Source organism: Melospiza georgiana, chromosome 1, assembly GCF_028018845.1.
Source record: "Melospiza georgiana isolate bMelGeo1 chromosome 1, bMelGeo1.pri, whole genome shotgun sequence".
NCBI classification, from domain to species: domain Eukaryota; kingdom Metazoa; phylum Chordata; class Aves; order Passeriformes; family Passerellidae; genus Melospiza; species Melospiza georgiana.
Window position 1 is genome coordinate 71,630,714 of NC_080430.1, and position 18,325 is coordinate 71,649,038.

At 52.1% G+C, this 18,325-nt stretch overlaps 1 protein-coding gene across 1 annotated transcript; it reads left to right on the forward strand.

The window, feature by feature from the left end:
- Window positions 1-7,000: 7,000 nt before the first annotated feature.
- Window positions 7,001-12,815, forward strand: FOXF2 (forkhead box F2). The gene is made up of 2 exons (XM_058031899.1): window positions 7,001-8,027; window positions 11,951-12,815. The coding sequence occupies exons 1-2, from the start codon at window positions 7,016-7,018 to the stop codon at window positions 12,115-12,117; spliced, it is 1,179 nt and encodes a 392-aa protein (XP_057887882.1). The 5' UTR covers window positions 7,001-7,015; the 3' UTR covers window positions 12,118-12,815.
- Window positions 12,816-18,325: the final 5,510 nt, after the last annotated feature.

Below are 18,325 nucleotides of genomic sequence, written 5' to 3' on the forward strand. Positions count from 1 at the left end.
GGGAAAGCAAGCAATAATGGTGTAAATGGTGTGGCAGTGAAAGTTTAAAATAAAATAAAATAAAATAAAATAAAATAAAATAAAATAAAATAAAATAAAATAAAATAAAATAAAATAAAATAAAATAAAATAAAATAAAATAAAATAAAATAAAATAAAATAAAATAAAATAAAATAAAATAAAATAAAATAAAATGGAAAAATAAATCATGAGGAGGGTTTTGTGGCCGGGACTCCATGATTCCGAAAGGTCAGTGGTATCATTTTGACGTTGATTATGTAGCTGCTCTGGTCTCAAGTCGGCTCCCCTCCCCTCCCGGCGTGGTGTGCGAGGATTGTATTTGAAAGGGAGGAAGCAGATACCGAAAGTGATGGCTGATGAATTGTCTAAACCCTTCAGAGACATTTCGTGCGGGGGCTCGAAGGCAGCTCATCAATAAAAGCCTCCCGGATGGAGGAGGCAAAGCGAGAAAGGGTGATGGAAGCGGGGGGAACATGGACCGTAGAGGCACAACTGCTCCCCCTTTCCCTTTGATCTGGTGGGGGATCGTAGCAGACACAGGGCTTCAGAGGTATCGGTGTAAAAAGGTGTGTATGGAGGGGGAGAGGTGGGGAGATGCAGCCGGAAAACCCACAGCCCCAAAAAAATAAATAAAAAAAAAAAAGGCAACAACAATAACAAAATAACAAAAAAAAATTAAAATTGGTTTTACGGTTTCCTGCTCCCGCACCTTGAACCGGCCCTACTGAGGGTCACCGAGGCGGGAGGTAGCGGGACCGCGGCCGCAGCAGCCGTGCCCGGGCCTGGCAGGCTCGCTGCTGAGGTGCGATCTTGGATTATTACTTTTTTCCAAACTATGTTCGTAAATCATGTAATAATCCGGCACTCAGTAACTCTGCCCTACCTTTGAGTGGGTCGTTATGTTTTATGGGCTTTACTTAAAAATTAATGCAAACCTCTCACGAAAGGAGGAGAGGGGGGTACGGAGGGGGAGGCGGCGAGGAGGGAAGGAGAGGCAAAGCGGGGAAAGCTGCTCCTGATTAGCGCCTTCCCCAGCTCGGGGCCGGGGCTGCGGGCACGGCCGCGGGGCGGCCGAGGGGCGCAGGGTCCCCGGCGGGGGCTGCGCGCACGGCTCCGAGCCCTTCTTCCTCCCGAATTAAAACCCCCTCGCACACCCTGCGATGCTGCCGACACGCCAGCGGCCCCCGAGGGCTCCCCCCTCGCTGCCCCACTTCGGGGGCGTCCCGCGGAGATTTCCACGCGGGTTTCTGCGGGAAGAGGATGCTGTCCCGCCGGGGCTCGGGGTGAGGGAGAGCTCCTGTGGCGGGAGGAAAGCGCAGCCCTCCGCCAGGGCCGGGGGCACCGCTGGCTCCCTCACCCCACTGAAACTATTTGTCTGCTGCAAATGGTATGGAAAGTAATTAAGGTCGGCGCATGTATGAAAATTATTGACAATGTGTAAAGTTAGAAATCTCATTTGATCGGAATGTAAACTTGGGCGGGGGAGAAGCCAGTCAAAAAGGTGCCGTGTGTTCAGATCTCGGGCCAAAGCGTGTTTGCCCTTATTCGCGGCTGTCAACGGGGTATGCGGAGCAGGATCGGGAGACGGGGGGGCTCTTCCTGCAGCCTTGCAGGGACACGATGAATCCCTACAAGGGCTGCCGCTCACATTTTTTGCGCTGGCGCTGCTGGCTGGCACTTGCGCGACCTTTACCACCGAGAAGCCTTTAGGATGTGAACGGGGGGAGGGCACCGGCTCCCACCCGTGTCTTTTGCAGCCTTCCCTCGCAGGTCTGCCCGAGCCCCCAGCACGACTCCTTCCCGGGAGCGCGGTGGAGCCTCCACCTGCCCGGAGCCTCCGCTCTGCTGCGCCGGCACCTTGCCTCTCCTGTGATCTCGAAACATCCCGCTTCTTATTTTACCCCGCGCCTGTCACGTTTTATTTACACCGACAGAGGATGCTCGGAGACAAAAGAGTATTTTTTTTTTTCTACGTCAAAGATGTTTTATATTTTTGGAAGGGTTGTGTTTCCTTTTAGAGAGGTGGCCTATATCCTGACCGCTGTAGGGGGTTTATTTTGATGCTCCGGGAAGTTCAGTTGGAGCTGCGCAGAGATGGGAGGGGACAAAATCTTTAACATTGTCATCTGGTATAGGAAACTCAAAGTCTACGCGCAAAAACACCCGATTGGAAGTACTCGGGGGCTGACACAAAACCAGCGCTGTTGCTACACGAGGAGCGGGTCTCTGGGCAGGTTTATTGGCTGCGGTGTCCGCGCAGCTCCGGCCGGTGCTTGAAACACCCGCGTTATTTGCAGGGCAGCCAGGTCCCCTCCATGTGTCTGAGCCCCTGCTCTACCCCGCATCTGGGAACCCCCCTTTCTCCCGTGTCCCACCATCCCGAACCGCGGGACAGCACAGAAGGGCGAGCGGGACAGGGTGCCCGTGGGGCCCGGCACAGCGCCAGCGGGTCCCTGGCACAGCCCCGCAGCCCGGTGGCGTTCGGCGGGGCTGAGCCCTGGGTTTCGGGAGCTCAGACGGAGCTCAGCGGGCACCTCAGGCTCGCAGGGTGTCTGAGTGCCACGGCTCCCGGGCAGCGAGGAGGCTGCGGTGGGATGCGGGGATGCGGGCAGTCTTGGAGGGGGAGAGCTGGGGGGTTAAATGCGACAAAATCTTAGGCAAAGGTGTCCCCCGGAAAGTCTAAACGCTGAGAAACTCTTTTCCAGCCCGCTGAAGACACCAAATGCCTGTGAAAGCAGGACCTGTCCGGAGGCGGAGGATGGGACGGGCGGCGGGGGGCGGATATTTCTCGTCCCCGGTGTTCAATGCTCGCACTTCCCCTCGGCGGGGTCCTCCGGAGGCCCGCGGAGCCCCGGTTCCCTGCGGGACGCCCCCAGGAGCCGGGTCCTGCGGGTGCAGCGTGGGAGAGTCGAGCAGAGGCTCTTCTCCCACCTGCTGAGGCCGATTTTCCCCTGGAAACCTCTTCCCCAAAGGCAACTAGATTCTGCCCTTCGGCTGGCTCCTCGCCCGAACTTTGTTTCCCGCCTGGTCTTTCTCTCCGTCCTCTGAGGACTGGGAGGCTGAACAAAGCTGCCCCGGCCCTGAGGGCTGTGGAGCAGGGAGGAAAGGGAAAGGTGCGGCCCTACGATTTTGCGATCACCACACTCGTGTAGGTGTCCTGTGCCTGGCTTAGCTTTCTGCCACATTCAGACACTGGTGAAAAAAGCCTTAAGGTATCTTCACGGAAAGCCAGCCAAACCCACGTGGCGATTCCCCAGGTGATCCCCTGTAAAATGCTGCGAGAGGCGCCCGCTCTGTGCAAGGAGAGTGTCTGGGGATGCTCTTGGAGTCAGGCTTATTTTTGGGGTTTTTTCCCAACACGGGAAAAAGCAACGCATTTGAGCTGAATGTCCTTGTCTGCCCTTGAGATGCGGGACGTCTCAACCCCTAGGATTGCCGTGATCATCTCCCCTTTTCCTCTGCTTCGGAAAGGAGGGAGAGACTGACTCTTCAACAGGGGCTGGGAAGCAAGGTCCTGATGGCAGCCTTCAGGGAGACTTCTATAAAAAGGGTCACGCCTGCTGCCCATTGCGTACGCTAAGGAAAAAAAAAAAAAAAAAAAAGGAAGGGGGGGCGTTAGAAAAAAAGCGGAAAAACCTCTCTAAACAAACATCGGGATCGCACGGCTACTGCCAGAGGTCCCGAGAAGTCAAGAGGTCCCGGGAGCAGCACAAAGGACGGGACAAGACCGCTGGGAGTCCCTTCCCATGCTGGCCCTTTTGCTCCCTGCGCCGCGGTGGGATTGCCCCCCTCCACGCCCTCCAGGTGGTCTCCCCGGGCCGCCGGGGCCGGGAATTGGGCGCTGCACTGCGGCAGCAAGGCTGCTTCCATCTCGTTAAAATGCCCGCATGCCCCTCATGCGGAAAGGGATCTCTGTCAGCCGCTGCAGATCGAGATCTAAATCCAGGCACCCTGAAACTGACAGTTGGAGGAAAATCCTCCAGGGCTTAAGGAAACGCACTTTTACAATACTGGAGGGATTTGTTTAAGTTTCAGTCTCGGCTTTAATTGAAAAAACGCTTCTCATCTGCAGAACCTCAGAGGAGAGGAAAGAGCCTGAAGCACACAGTTAAAAAAGGGAGGAAAAGAACAGAAAAAGAACAAAAAGAGGCGGGGGGGAAAGAACTCCAACATAACCGTAAACATTTATCTTTCATATTTGTCTTCCATTTTCTTAACTGGTTTAGTCTAACTTATTTCATTTAGCTCACGAAGCAGAAGGGACTCTGTTATGAACGTGAAACTGAAACCGCAATAATGAAGAGATTTCCTAGAATAAAAACTATGATTATACAACAACATCTGAGTAACCAAATCTGCCAAAAAGTTTAATTTCCGTATACTTTGGTAAAACAAACCAGTTGTGCTCCGAAACTAGGATCAGCTCAGAAATGGATACACCAACCAAAATAAACGTCTCCACAAAACAGCAAATGCACTTCTGTTTAATCATAGGCAATTTAAATCATCTTTTAAAGTATCGGGATCATGTCTTGGAGACTTTTTAATGCTGTGCTTCAAACAAGTATCTGCTGCGAGGAAGAGGAGGTTGCTGACAGGTCGAGGATTGACTGTGTTAGCCCCGATATCAGAGCCGTGTCAAGTCAGGATGGAAGCAGCATTCGGCTGTGCCACCGGGCTGCCTCTCCAGGCTTTGCTCCGCTGCCTGTCCCGTCCCGCACCGCCGAGACACCAGTGACACCCCGGCACATCGTGACACCTTGGGCTGCGAGAAATAGATTTTTCTCGCTCGACTGAAAGTAATGCTCCAAACGAACAGTCTGAATCGGGAGCAGGTTAGAGTGATTTACAGGCGATGATTCTCCCCCCTGCCTTTAATTCCTTTGGTCTCCTGAAGATTGCAGAGATTACTTCAGCGCGTCATCCGAAGATGACATTTAGACAGAATTCCCGCCGAGGAAGGTGGAAAAGCACCCTCCCTCTCCGATCTAGAGCAAGGAAAGATGTTTTTATATAAAACCACAGATATTAAAAAAAAGAAGGGAAAAAAAGGCAAAATAGGTCGTTACAACGAGATCAGGAATCTCACATCGGCCTCCCTGACTTTCCAGGGAACAACAGGAAAAACAAAAAAGATAAGAAGACAGATGGGTTGATAGAATTTTTCTTTTTTTTGTAATTATGGGAACAATTTAAATCGATGCCCTAGGAAAGGTAAACATGGGTCTATGGACCGACCTATTATTTTTTCTATTAAAATGTGTCATAAACATAGCAAGGCTTGGTAGTGTTTTTCTTAGCTTATCCTCAGATACAATCAAGCCATTTTCGGACACATTCCCATGTATGTAGCAGTGGTGATCTGGAGGAAGCTGTCGACGCCTGTTCAGTTAATTTAGGTTTTCTTTGTCTAATTACTGTGGAGCTTAGGGAAAAGGAGCTGGGCTCAGGGCAGTAAACTGACACTTGGGCTCTGTGTGTGGTATCCAGGCAGAGTTTGATGGAAAAAGCCTGCTTCCACTCAACTGCAGGTCACTGTCTGGGATCAGCCCCACCCCCTCCCTGCCCGTACCCACCAGCGAGCTCTCAGCACGGAGACAGCTCAGCACGGAGCTGCACTGGAGACAGACGGACGCACAGACACACACAGAGAACTGCAGGCACGCCTCTGTCACGGCGTCCCGCTCTGCCCGCGTCCTTCCCACCCCCGTCCCTTCGCTCCAGCATCCCTGTCTGCTCTGCCTCTCGCCCCGCCGCCGTCCTCCTTGCGTCTCCAGTTTGATTCTGGAGCCTCCTCTATCATTCGTGAGCAGGCCCGTGCCTCCGCCTGTCCCCTCCGGTGTCCCGTTTCCCCGGGCGAAGGGCGCTCGCCAGCACGCGTGACCCGCTTCCCACGGGTGGAACATCCCGGGGCGTGCAGGGAGGGCGCATCCCTGGTCCTCGGACTCTGCCCCGGCTGCTCGAGAAAATGAATGACATTTTATAGGGCCATGGGAGGTGGCAAGGGGTAGCGAAAAGTCTTACGAAGCAAATGCCTTGCAGGCTTGAGGAGCGGTAAACCCTGCTGCCTCGGGCCCCGCAGGGTGGGCCGTCCCTCACACGCGTGTCCCGCACCAGCGCCCCTGTGCCACGGGGCGCACCCGCGGAACTCGGGGTGCTCGCCTCGCCCCGGGGCCGTGTCGGGAGCAGAGGGCAAAGCGGTGCCCGTGGGGCCCCTGAGGGAGCCCCGGGAAGGCGGAAAGCGGGACCGGCGCTAGTCCGGTAGCGGGAGCGAGCCGGGGTGGTGCCGCAGCGGCAGCGGCAGCGGCAGCGGCAGCAGCGGCTCTTGCCCAGATGACGGGTGGACAGAGGCCAGCTGGAAAAGGGGTGGTCTCTTTCTTCCCCCTCTCGCTCCCCCTCTCCCTCTATCTCTGCTGATTTCTCGGCCGGATTTAGGGGGGTCTGCGGGAAAAGGGAAAAAAAATAATAGCGAGATTGAAGGAACTGATAGGCGATCGCGCTGTGCCTTTGACGAAGAAAAAAAAAAGTATATATGAAAGAGTAACAGTGCGGAAGAGATTGCGGGGCGGGGGGCAGGCTTTTGCGCTTCCTCTCCTTGCCGGATTAGGCAGCGGGATGGTCCCCAGGTGGGGGGCAGAGGAGGAAGCGGAGCGGCGCTGAGCGGAGCTGCGCGGCGCGGGGAGGGAGGGGGCCGGACCGGGGCCGGGGCCGGGGCCGGGGCCGGGGCTGGGCCGGTCCATCCCGCCTAGTGCCTGGCTCCGGCGGAAAGCAGAGGAGCCATTGCGCAAGGGACCGCGGGGAGGGATGCGCAGGGCGCTGCCGCCGCCCCACCGCCGCCCGCCGCGCTGAGGAGGTGCCCGCAGGACAGCGGCTCCGCCGCCCCCCCCCGCTCTCCCCCTTCAGGGCACCCCCGCCCCGGTACCCACCCCGCCCGGCTCCCCCCCTTCCCCCGCAGCCTCACCCCACCCTGCCCCATTCCCCTCCCTCCGCCAGATGACCACCGAGAGCGGGCAGCAGCGGCTGGAGCCCCCCGTCCCTCTCCGCTCCTGCAGCCCGGCTCCCGGAGCTCTCCAGATGAGCCGGCCGCCCTCCTCCGCCCTGGAGACCTCCACCTCCTCTTCCTCCACCTCCACCTCCTCCTCCTCCTCCTCGGCGGCGGCGGCGTCCTCCAAGAGCAAGAAGGCCAGCTCGGGGCTGCGGCGGCCCGAGAAGCCCCCCTACTCCTACATCGCCCTCATCGTCATGGCCATCCAGAGCTCGCCCTCCAAGCGCCTGACCCTCAGCGAGATCTACCAGTTCCTGCAGGCCCGCTTCCCCTTCTTTCGCGGCTCCTACCAGGGCTGGAAGAACTCCGTGCGCCACAACCTCTCCCTCAACGAGTGCTTCATCAAGCTGCCCAAGGGCCTGGGCCGCCCGGGCAAGGGCCACTACTGGACCATCGACCCGGCCAGCGAGTTCATGTTCGAGGAGGGCTCCTTCCGACGGCGGCCCCGCGGCTTCAGACGGAAATGCCAGGCGCTGAAGCCCATGTACCGCATGATGAACGGGCTGGGCTTCGGCGCCTCCATCATCCCGCAGGGCTTCGACTTCCAGGCGCCCCCCGCCTCCCTCGCCTGCCACTCCAACGGCTACAACCTGGACATGATGCCCAACGCCATGGCCGGCGGCTACGAGGGACTCAGCGGCGGCCACCACGTCCCGCACATGTCTCCCAACCCCGGCTCGACCTACATGGCCAGCTGCCCTGTGACTGCCAACGGGGACTACGGCCCCGACAGCAGCAGCAGCCCCGTGCCCTCCTCGCCGGCCATGGCGAGCGCCATCGAGTGCCACTCGCCTTACACGAGCCCTTCGGCTCACTGGACAGCCTCGGGGGCTTCGCCCTACATAAAGCAGCAGGGCCTCCCCGCCGCCAACGCCGCCTCCTCCGGCATCCACTCCAGCGTGCCCTCCTACTCCCTGGAGCAGGGATACCTGCACCAGAGCCCCCGCGACGACCTCTCAGGTAGGGGCGCGGAGGGGCGGCGGGGGCGGCGGGGAGCGCGGCCACAAAGGTTTCTCTCGGGGGAGCCCCGGACCGCCACGGTGTCGGAGAAAAGAGGCGCATTGTCTGCGAGACGGGAAAAAATACGCGTGGGTTGGAGCTGCTCTGTTTCGGGACAGGGGGGCTGTTTGAGGGGGGCGGCCGTGGGCACGGCGGCGAGCATCCCTCCCGCTTGCCCGGCGCCGAGAAGGAGCGCTCCGAGGAAAGCCTGGCTTCGTCCGGCTCCGTCCCGGTTGTCGCGTCCCCCTCCCGGTGCCGGCAGGGTGGCAGGGGGGCCGCCCCTCCGCGCCGGGCTGCGGCTTCGCTTGGCGGGGAGCGCCGCCGGGCATCGCCGCCGCCTCGGTAAACCGCGCTCCGCGGAGACGCGCCGCGGCAGTAATCAAATAAAGGGGTCAAATATTATCCTCCAAACCCTACCGGGAAAAAAAAAAAAAAAAAAAAAAAAAAAAAAAAAAAAAAAGAGAGAGAGAGAGAAAGAATTAAAAAGAGAATAAAAAACCCTCCAACACCAAACCAACCGCTTATCTTTGCTCGAAAGATTAAAGCGGATCGAGTATAATTCTGCAACCGGAGGGAAAGAGTTTTCTGGTCGCTGTCTCCCACCCCCTCACCCCCTCCCCGGCCGGTGATTACAGACAATGTCTGCTCAGAAAAATCCGAGAGCAAAAATGGGTAAAAGATGTTGGGCTCTTACGGGGAATTTTTCCAAATAGCCCTTTTAAACGTGGGTCCCAGAGGTTAAGCAAACAAAGACAGTCTGGGCTGGACCACACCGAAGAGGATTTTAGCCTGACTTAACCCCTATGAGAGCGGGGTCTTGTTCAATTTTATGGGAATTTCAACAAGTAACAAATACAGGCGACCCTCAGCCCTGGGTCCCCTCCCGCCCCCTCCCTGGGCTCCTGTCAATCACTCTCCTGTCCCCCTGCGAGCGCCGCAGCCTGCCCCGGCCGCCCCTCAGCCCGCTGTGCCGCGGGGAGGGCAGCGCCGCGCGAGTCCCCTCGCCGCCACCGCACAGGGGCCCTGGGCTGTCGGGGCACAGACAACGAGCGCTTGCAAAGTTTCCTCCCTTAACAACAAAAGAGGCGAACCCCTAAAGATGCGCCTTCTGGGCAGAGGCGGCCGCGGAGCGGGTCGCGTCTCTCCGGCTGTTCCGCGCAGGGAGAGAGCGGGCGGGATGCGTCCCCGGCCGGGCTCCCCTGTGCCCACAGGGCTCTGCTGCTCAGGTTCAAACCAACTTTTCGGAGCCATAGGGAATCCTTCCACGTGCTTTTTGGAGCCGGGGCGAGAGGCCGGCGGGTTCACAAGGGCATCCCCCGCCGAACTACGTACCTTCTCCGTTAGGAATTTCTGCTTTGGTTTGTTGTTTTTTCTTGGATTTTTGTTTTCTTTTCTTTTTCTTTCTTTGGATCTTTTCCCCCTCTGTTTGTTTTACTATTTGCGGCCGCACAGTTCGCCACGCAGGGCCCATGGGGCCACGCGTGGTGCAGGAGTGGGGCTGGCCTGGGCAGCGGGGCTGGGAGGCAGCTGCCCCCTCCTCCTGCCAGACACCTGAGCTAAGAAAGCTGATTCCTGGGAGAGAATTTTTCATTTTCATCCAGAAACAGCCCAAGAATACCTCCACAAAACAAAAAGCAGAGGGAGAGAGAGCGAGGGTTCTGGTCCTCTCGGAGTTCCACTGCGGTTTCCGAGGCCGGGCGGTTTAAATCCGAATTGTTTCTGTTCAAGGACGGATACAGACTCATACGAACCGCTGGACGCTGTCTTAATGTCGACCACCAGCGTCCGTTTCCAGCAGCTCAGATTTAATGCAATCACTTTGCAAAACGGTGTTTCTCCGCTTATTTTCTACAGCTTCAGTATCTGGGCCCAAGACTTTAGTGCAAACCATACGCAGTCCTTGATTAACTGAACAAAAAAATCAAACCAAATTCTTTATTTTATTTTATTTTTTAATTTTGTTTTTAGTGGATCCAATCCTCATTTGTACATGATAAGTAAAATCTTTATGGCACAAATATTTCAGAAGAGTGAAAGGAGATGGGGGAAAAGGACCCGAGCTCTTTTATTTGTACTAAAATCAGCAATAATCTTTCCCCTGCTGTCTCCGCGAAAGCAGTAGCAAGTGAAATTCGCCTTTCCCTTTCTCTTAGTGAAATGCAAAGCACATTCAGTGACTAATCGCTGTTGGTCGGTCAATAATTCTCTACCCATGACAGCGTCAGGGAGGACTTAAAACCGTGAATTTATATCAGACTCAAGAATAAGAGAGGTAAAAATTGGAAACAGGAGGCTTGGTTCTGCTAAAAGGATTTTGAAGCTGGGGGGCGGGGGGCGCCGGATTTTTTTCGCAGACTATTAAATCCTGCTAAATGATTGAATCAGGATTGTAATAAAGTGCCCCAGTTTATGGTGAGCATACCAGCAGGGTTATTAGAAAGCCGAGGAAATCCAGCGAAATAATCACTTTTATAAAGTGAGCTCTGCGGGGTGAAGGAGGGGACAGCGCCGGAGGAGAGCGGGCTGTGCGCGCCGCCGGCCGGGGCTGCCAAAGGGTTCGGCTCCGCCATCCCGAGGAAAACCGGGCACCTTTCCCTCCTGATTCTTTTTCTTTCCTTTTTTTTTCCCTTACACACTCACTCTCCTGCTCTTTCTTTTGCTGCTTTTTTTTTTTTTTTTTTCTCCTCGCTTTTTTTTTTTTTTTTTTTTTTTTTTTTCCCCCTTGACCCTCGGTCACATTTGACAGGATCCCGCTAGCCGAGTTTGACATCCACACGCCAAACCCAAACCCTCTCTGGCTCTGCCCTGCGGGCCTTGCTCGGGCAGCGCTCCCCTCCCCGCCGGATCCAGCAGGAATCCTGCCAGACCAGGGATCCCAGCACCGTCCTACGGCTCGGAGTTGGGGCTGGGGTGGCGTCTCCCATGCGGCCCCCGAAAGGCTGCCTTGGGCTGTGGGAAATCACAATGGGAATTTGCGAGGTCATTTGCATGTCGGTGCCACGGATGTACTCGGCTTGTTGTTGATGATGAACCGTAGGGTGTATCTTGAGTTTATGAAAGCGCACACGCGAAAAGGCGTGAACGCTCTTACACACACATACACATAAATAAATACATACTGTATCAACACACAAACGGATCCTGACTGGAATTCAACCTGCAGCCGCTCAAGTCAGAAGCTAAATCCTCCCAGGAACGGTGTAGGGAGCTGGAAGAGCGAGGAAAGGTGGGAATCGGGTTCAAATGGCTGTGGTGCGCGCAGGAAAACACTCAAGGGGCATCGCCTCCTCTTTCCCTCTCAAACACGCACGCAAAAAACACACTCTCCCTTGTCCACCCCCACGAGGGGGCTGCGCTACCCCTCCGCGCTGATGAGTACCGAGGCAGAGGGCAGACAGAAGCAGTCCGTGTGTGCCCCCGCAGGAGGGATGCCCAGGGATGCCCGCGAGGCCGGGATGCGGCCGGGCACGTGTCCGTGGGCATCCCCCTCCGCACGCCTTCCTCCCCTCAGCCTGCGTGCCGCACGGCCGTGCGCTCTGGAACGGGCTCGGGGCTCCTACGGGCACGGCCGCAGCTCCGAGCCGACCTGCAGGCGGTGGGGGGCTCCGCGGAATGCCCTTCTCCTCCTCCTCGCTGGGGCAATGGAACCCCCGGGCTCTCTGCCCCGCAGCACGTCAGGCGCTGCCCCTGGGGGACCGTCCGAGTCCTCCGCCAGGAAAGGCAAAGATGAGTTACCAAACCTTGGTGACTCCTGGGCGAGAGGGAGCGGTGTGCCAGCTCTGTGCAGGCAGCCTCTCCTCCCTGGCGTGAGGGAGGAAGGGCTGCTCCACCCGGGCAAAGCTCTCCGACTTCTGAGCAGCTCTTGTTATTTCCTTCTCTTGCAGTGGGACTGCCTCGCTACCAGCATCATCCCTCCCCGGTGTGTGACAGGAAAGATTTTGTCCTCAATTTTAATGGCATTTCTTCGTTTCACCCGTCCGCTAGTGGATCTTACTACCACCACCACCACCACCAAAGCGTCTGCCAAGACATCAAGCCCTGCGTGATGTGAAGGCCGCGCCCCAACAGAGACAATCAGGCGTCACCGAGCAGAGCCGAGGTGTAGACGGAGCCACGCAGATTAAATATAATGTGCACTCTGGTAGCATTGGTAGTACACGAGTCACTTAGCGAATTTGCCTAAGGAAGCAGTGTTTTCCGTCCCACTCCACCCCCCGAAGGACACGTACAGCCGGTATAGGGCTCCAAAGGTCTTACTAAAAGAAAAATGCCTTGCGTGACGTTTTGGCTTAGGGGGGACCTAAGTGTCCTTATGCCAAGTCTGACCACCTTAATCACAAACCGCCTTTCTGCCATCTCCCAAAGAACCGAGCTTTGGGAAAGGGAACAATTCGACACGTTTTTATACGAGAAAGTGTCTTTGCATAAGAAAAGTAAATGTCTCCGCACCTGCGAGGACTCCCCCTTCTGTTACTGCGTTAGCGGGAAATGTACTTTTTTATTGTGTTCTCTCCCCGAGCCCCACCAAGGACACTTTGTATGGACTTCAGCACCGACCAATTGATATTATTAAATCAGTATTGTTTAGCCCTTTCGTGTATAGACTGTAAGAAAAGTTCAATTTTTTCCAGTATTGCAGCAATACAACGTTTTGTTTTTTTATTTTTACAAAAGTTGTTTTCTACCACAATATTTTTTAAAAAAATATTTTAAATAAATCTCGTGTATACTCACACACTATTGCTTTAAAAGGAGAATATATTTGCACTTATGTATACTTTTTACAGTTTGCCAAAATATTTTGATGTAAAAATTTTTTTTTCCAATAAAATGTATATAACGACTATCACTAGACAGGCGTTTCTTTTCCCTTGGCTCCTTCTGAGAAAACTCTTCCACCCCAGCATCCGAGAGAGTTGAGGATGCAATCCCAAATCCTCCAGTCACTGCAGGCGGAGGAGGAGAGCGAGGCCAGTGCCACGCTCTCCGGGCCGCACTTTCCGCCGTCACCCACTTCCCACCTCGCTTTCCACGGCTGCTGGATAGGCTTGGGAATAACCGAGGCAGAGGACACAAAAGCAGGAGGGTCGGGAGTGCATGATCCTCTTTTGGAGGGTGCCTCCAGGTCTGAAACGCCCTCCCCACTCTCTGGGGATGCGTATGGGTGTCCCCGTGTCCCCTTTCCCCACAGCGCCCTCGGAGTCCCTTTGTGCCCCAGGGGACTTTGCCAGGTGTGGGGACAGGAGCCCTTGTGCGATGCGGGCTTGGACCCGGGAGGGCAGGTCACGGGTGGGGGCGGCGATAAAACCGTGGCTTGATAAGGTCTGGGGCAAGCACCCACCAAAGTGAGGGCAGAGAACCAGGTCGGAGGGGAGAAAAATAGAAAAAAAAAAGTACAAAAGAAAACATAAAGAGGCCCCCCAAGCACGCCAGGCGAGGCGATCCCTGTCCCCACGGTGCCCCTTGGATGGCGAGCGGCCAAGAGTCGGAGCCGGGCGCCAGGAGCTGCTCGTCTGTGCATCCTGCAGAGCCCGGGGCCGCGCCAGCCCCACGGCCGGGGATGCGCTCCGAACCCACCCGGGCCCACGGAGGGGACCGGCCCGGGGACAGCTGGGCACGGCCAACACCCCACGTGGGACGGGGACACAGAATGGGCCCCGCACCGCAACGCGCACCGACCCCCGACTCTGCCCAGCACCGAGCCCGAGCGCTGAAACAGGGCAGAGAGTTTCAGCAAAATGCTCTGTGCATGTGTGCGCACATATAAATGTAGATATATATACTTACACACACACACACACACACACACATATATATATGTGCATGCACGCGCACCCCCCCAGCCATATATATATGTATATGTATATAAAAATTATATCTATGTAATTATACATAGACATAAAACTCTTCATCTTTAAAATACATATTTATGCTCAGACATGCCCTTTTCTTCCCTGAGCTTCTCAGGGCCTGTGATAAATTATAAAGTCAGTTTCAGCGTTTGCTCCGACCACAGTGCTGTGTTTACATTCTTTCCGAGGCAAGCCTGCATGGTCGTAATTTATATCCTAAACACTTGAACGTAACTTGTTTACACAGGAATGACAGGACCTCAAAGAGAAAAAAACTGCCTTTCCCTGCCGGCGGCCGGCGCGGGGCTCCAGTGCCCTCCAGCGGCCCCGGCCCGCACCGCGCCCGGCTCCCGCAGCCCCGCAGCTCCGCACGACGCCGCCGCAGAGAATGCTTTTTAATTATTATTATTTTTTCCCCCCACCTTCTGAGTGCTGTTGTATAGCAGAAGATGTGAGTAACGCTCCCAGCGGCTGGTCTCCTAAGAGAGGGGAAAGATTTGCTAGGGCATCTTTCGGTTTTGGACTTCTGTGTTCTTCCTTGGTGATTTAAGACTATTAAGGTTCCCCTTTCCCCGTTTAAGCCTCTCAAACAAAGGACGTTTCAGAAGCTGTACTCTTTAGACATCAGTATGTTTCTGGGTGCTGCCAGTAAAACGAGCTCAAACTCCTTCTTCTGAATTTAAGGGTGACTTAAATGACAGGGAGGAAAAAAGTGGACAGATTTTTAAGTTAATTTGATCTGATTTTGTTTTGATATTTGATTTTATTGCAGTACCTTCTACCCTAGGAATTCAACCCTTGTTTAGTCTAAAGAACTCCAGTGGCTGCAGAGCCAGTGAGAGTCATGACCAAGAGCTATGCCCCTGTGAGGACAAGGTATTTACATTTTAGCCATGCAGTTAAAAATTCCCTACATCTTTTAACATTTGTTAACAGCCATCGAGCATTTCCAAATACTTCACATTTCAGAAAGAGAAATTCTCTGTCAGATATCCAGCACACTGAGACTTCTAATCACAGCACCAGCGACGCAGTACTCATCTCTGAGACTAGTGGGGATTTACGGCATCAAAGTGCCGGAGAAAGCTGAAATTTCTAGCATTAGAAAAACCCCCGAAATCTAGATGTATACGTTTAGTCTCAGCATTGTGAAAGAGTCCAGGAAGGCAGACCCAAAACTCAGCACGCATTTGCTGGTCTGTAGGTATTCCTGTGGCTGCCATGCTAAAGTGAGCACCAGTGGGTATAAAACATGGGAAGGTCTGTGTCTCTGCAGCTCTCCCTTACTGCTCTTTTCTTTGACAATAGTCTACTCTCTTCCTCTTATTCTCTTGATTCCTTGCCTGCTAACATGTCCCTGACTGCTTTGTTTCCTATGTTTTGATTGTAGGGAGTTACAAGATACGTTTTCCCCCCTTTAGCAATGTTATAAGATACGTTTTTCCCTGTTTAGCAGTGTTATAACCCAAATAGTACCCAACAACAGTCTCACACCTCTGCTGTGTCTGGAAAAAAGTCACTGCCTGCTTTCAGCCTAGGACTGCAGCCCTCACAGTGACTTTGTCCTTTCAGGTGGGCTCAAAGGAGGATGTGAGCAGAGAACTTCTAGGTACACTTCTAGTCTATCCTAGTGAACATCTTGTGCATCCAGAAAGCTGCATGAGCTTTTCCAACCAGATCAGTCAGTTTAATGCACTAGTAATGCAAACCGTGCCTCCCTAATGACCCCAGACCGCCACAGCTACAAGAGAGCTACAACTAAATTACAAATAGTTAGTCATGTAGACTGATGGCATAGCTCACATTTGGTGAGGTGCTGAGGTAAATGGATTGAACATAGACTAATCCAAACATTTCCATTATTAGAACACGCTAGGCAGAGTCTCCGTGGGATGGGAATGAAATCACGCTGGAGTGCCTCAAACAGTTTGCGTGTGATCCGCTGTAATCTTACATATATATTTTCTCCATTCTCTGGTTTCATCACAGTCTTACTGCCTCAGTGGAGGGATTTTGCTTGTGAGGGTGTTTATATTACACAGAAAAAACCCCACTCAACCACTTGAAAGCTGGGATCATTTGAGTAATCATTTTAACTTTGGCAAAATTAGCCAAATGCTGAGATATTTTATGCGGGATGTTGAGTTTCTAGCCGGTAGTGGACCAAAGCTTTCTATAAAACAGACTTTATCACTCCCATTAAATCTCCTTGCCCATTATTCTATTAAGACCAACAGCAGATTAACATCTTGCTGTGTTTTGGCTCAGCTGGCAAAATACCTTTAGCCAACACAATATTTTCAGTTTAGTGTGAGAGTTTTAGCCTGCTTTGGAGGCAAAGAAAAGTAAAGATTTTTTTAACTCAATAACAATAAGCCTGATTTTATTGAACTAGAAAGATTTGCTCATAATATATACATGAGGTAATATTTAAATAAGACTGTTCAATAAAATGCTAGGTATGTCACTTAGAGAAAGCAAGGTGCTGTTTTCAATTATAATTTTAATATACCTGAGCACGTGAGTACTCCCGTTAAAGTCAATGGGATTATGCAGACACTTAGAGTTAAAAGTGCTTTGCTGAAGAAGGATGATGGGACGAGTATTAAACACTACAGGTCCCTCCCATGTGCTGCAGCTGAGGTCTGTATAAGAAAAGGAGTAGAATATACCTGATTCATATACAGGATGAAAATTAATTCAAAACATACTCCAGCTTTGAATAGAGATGTATTCTGCAAAACCTGCTGGCATTAATCTGCATGAAATACTGCCTTAGCTAATAAGAACACCCGGGCTTTATTTATATATTGAGCCATTTGATAGATATAAATGAAGAAAGAGGTAAATAGAAGCCAACATATTTTTGAATAAAAGCCCAGAGGTTCTTTCAGAGTTCAATGATCTTTGTGTCTAGATTATAAAGAATTCAGAGCAGCTTCATGTGACTTGCCAACTACTGAATAGAGCTCCAAAACATCTGTAATATTAAACAACTTCAAGCCTCCTTTTTATGCTTGTTTTCATCCAGCAGTGATTTATAGAAATCTATTGGCTTCTCCACTGGTCTTTTCTAAAATGAAATATGCAGGGAGGAGGAGGAGGTTTTAAAATATGTTGGGATACTGCTACCAAACTGCAGCTGGAAATTAGAGATATTTTAACAGTGGATTTAGATTTATTTAGGAGATTATGGAGAAATACTAACTGCATTACATTGATTATTTTAAGCATTGCAAAATGAATTTGTGGTAGTGTGCAAAGTACAACTGAGTTCACAGGTAATGTGATGTTTTTAGGACGATTCAAAGAGATTGTGCTGCTTTGGAGGAACAGGATTTCTTGGACTGGATCCCCACTGGGAACATTTTCCTTGCAGTAGAGTTGCAGCCCATTAATTCTTACTGTCCAAATATAGGTAGCATTAGTTTAAATTAGAAGTTTTATAACTGATTTAGTTGAGCTACTGAAATCCCTTATGTACACAATCTTATCTCATTTTCAGAGATCCTCTTTGGATTGGTTTATACCTGTCCCGATTAACATATACCAAACACATTTTACTTGATGAAAAATCTCTCTAACTAGTTTAAAATCATTCTTTGAGACAGTGTCTCATGCACAACAATTTTCTGATATGATGAAAAGTGTGATTTAGTTCAAACTGCATAACTGGTGTTTATGGACACTCCATTACTGTAATCCTTCTTTTAGACATGTACAGCTGCAAGCTGCACCAATACGACCAACTTTAAAGTGGTATCAGCTGCCCAAAGCTGATTGAAACTAAACAAGGCAGTGTCTGTGACTAGGTGTTCTTGTGTTAAAGGGCTGCAGCTTTTCCCTTTGAAATAGCCAAATGTTAGAAATTGGATGTAAAGCATGATTAATATCATAACTTTCTGGACAATCGTATGGAATCAAGACCTTAAAATCAGACCTTGAGCCTTCTTGAATAAATGTTTTTTATAAATGTTTTTTTGGGTTGTTTTGTTTGGTTTGGGGTTTTTTTTTGGCTGGGGAGGTGTTTGTTTTTTTTTTTTTAAATCTTAATGTTTCCTTGACAGAGATTTGTTGACCACTGGTGGCTTTCAGAGCACTTTCTGGTGGCTTAGAGAAAGTTATTTGGTTACGGGATGGTACTTCTCATCCTTTATGCTGGAGACAATATGAACAATTGGGAGGGGGAAGATGTAGTGAAGATTAGAGTCAGCTACAGGATTCACTCTTCTTTAGAAAAGGAATAAAGAGCCTTCAATAGGCTCAAATTAAAGATAAATTAAAATTGCAGAACACAGAAATATTTCCGTGTTCTTCCACTTGTCTTTCGACACATGGTGTCTTAATGTCAGATGGTCTCTTGGCCATTAATGAAGGGAAAGCAGAGCTGTTCATCACAGAGGAAAA

What these genes read in the sequence shown, in the direction of transcription:
- FOXF2 (XM_058031899.1), top strand. Translation starts at nt 7,016, where the DNA reads ATGACCACCGAGAGCGGGCAGCAGCGGCTGGAGCCCCCCGTCCCTCTC. An exon ending in CCCCCGCGACGACCTCTCAG is followed by an intron (nt 8,028 to 11,950) that starts GTAGGGGCGCGG and finishes CTTCTCTTGCAG; the next exon opens with TGGGACTGCCTCGCTACCAG.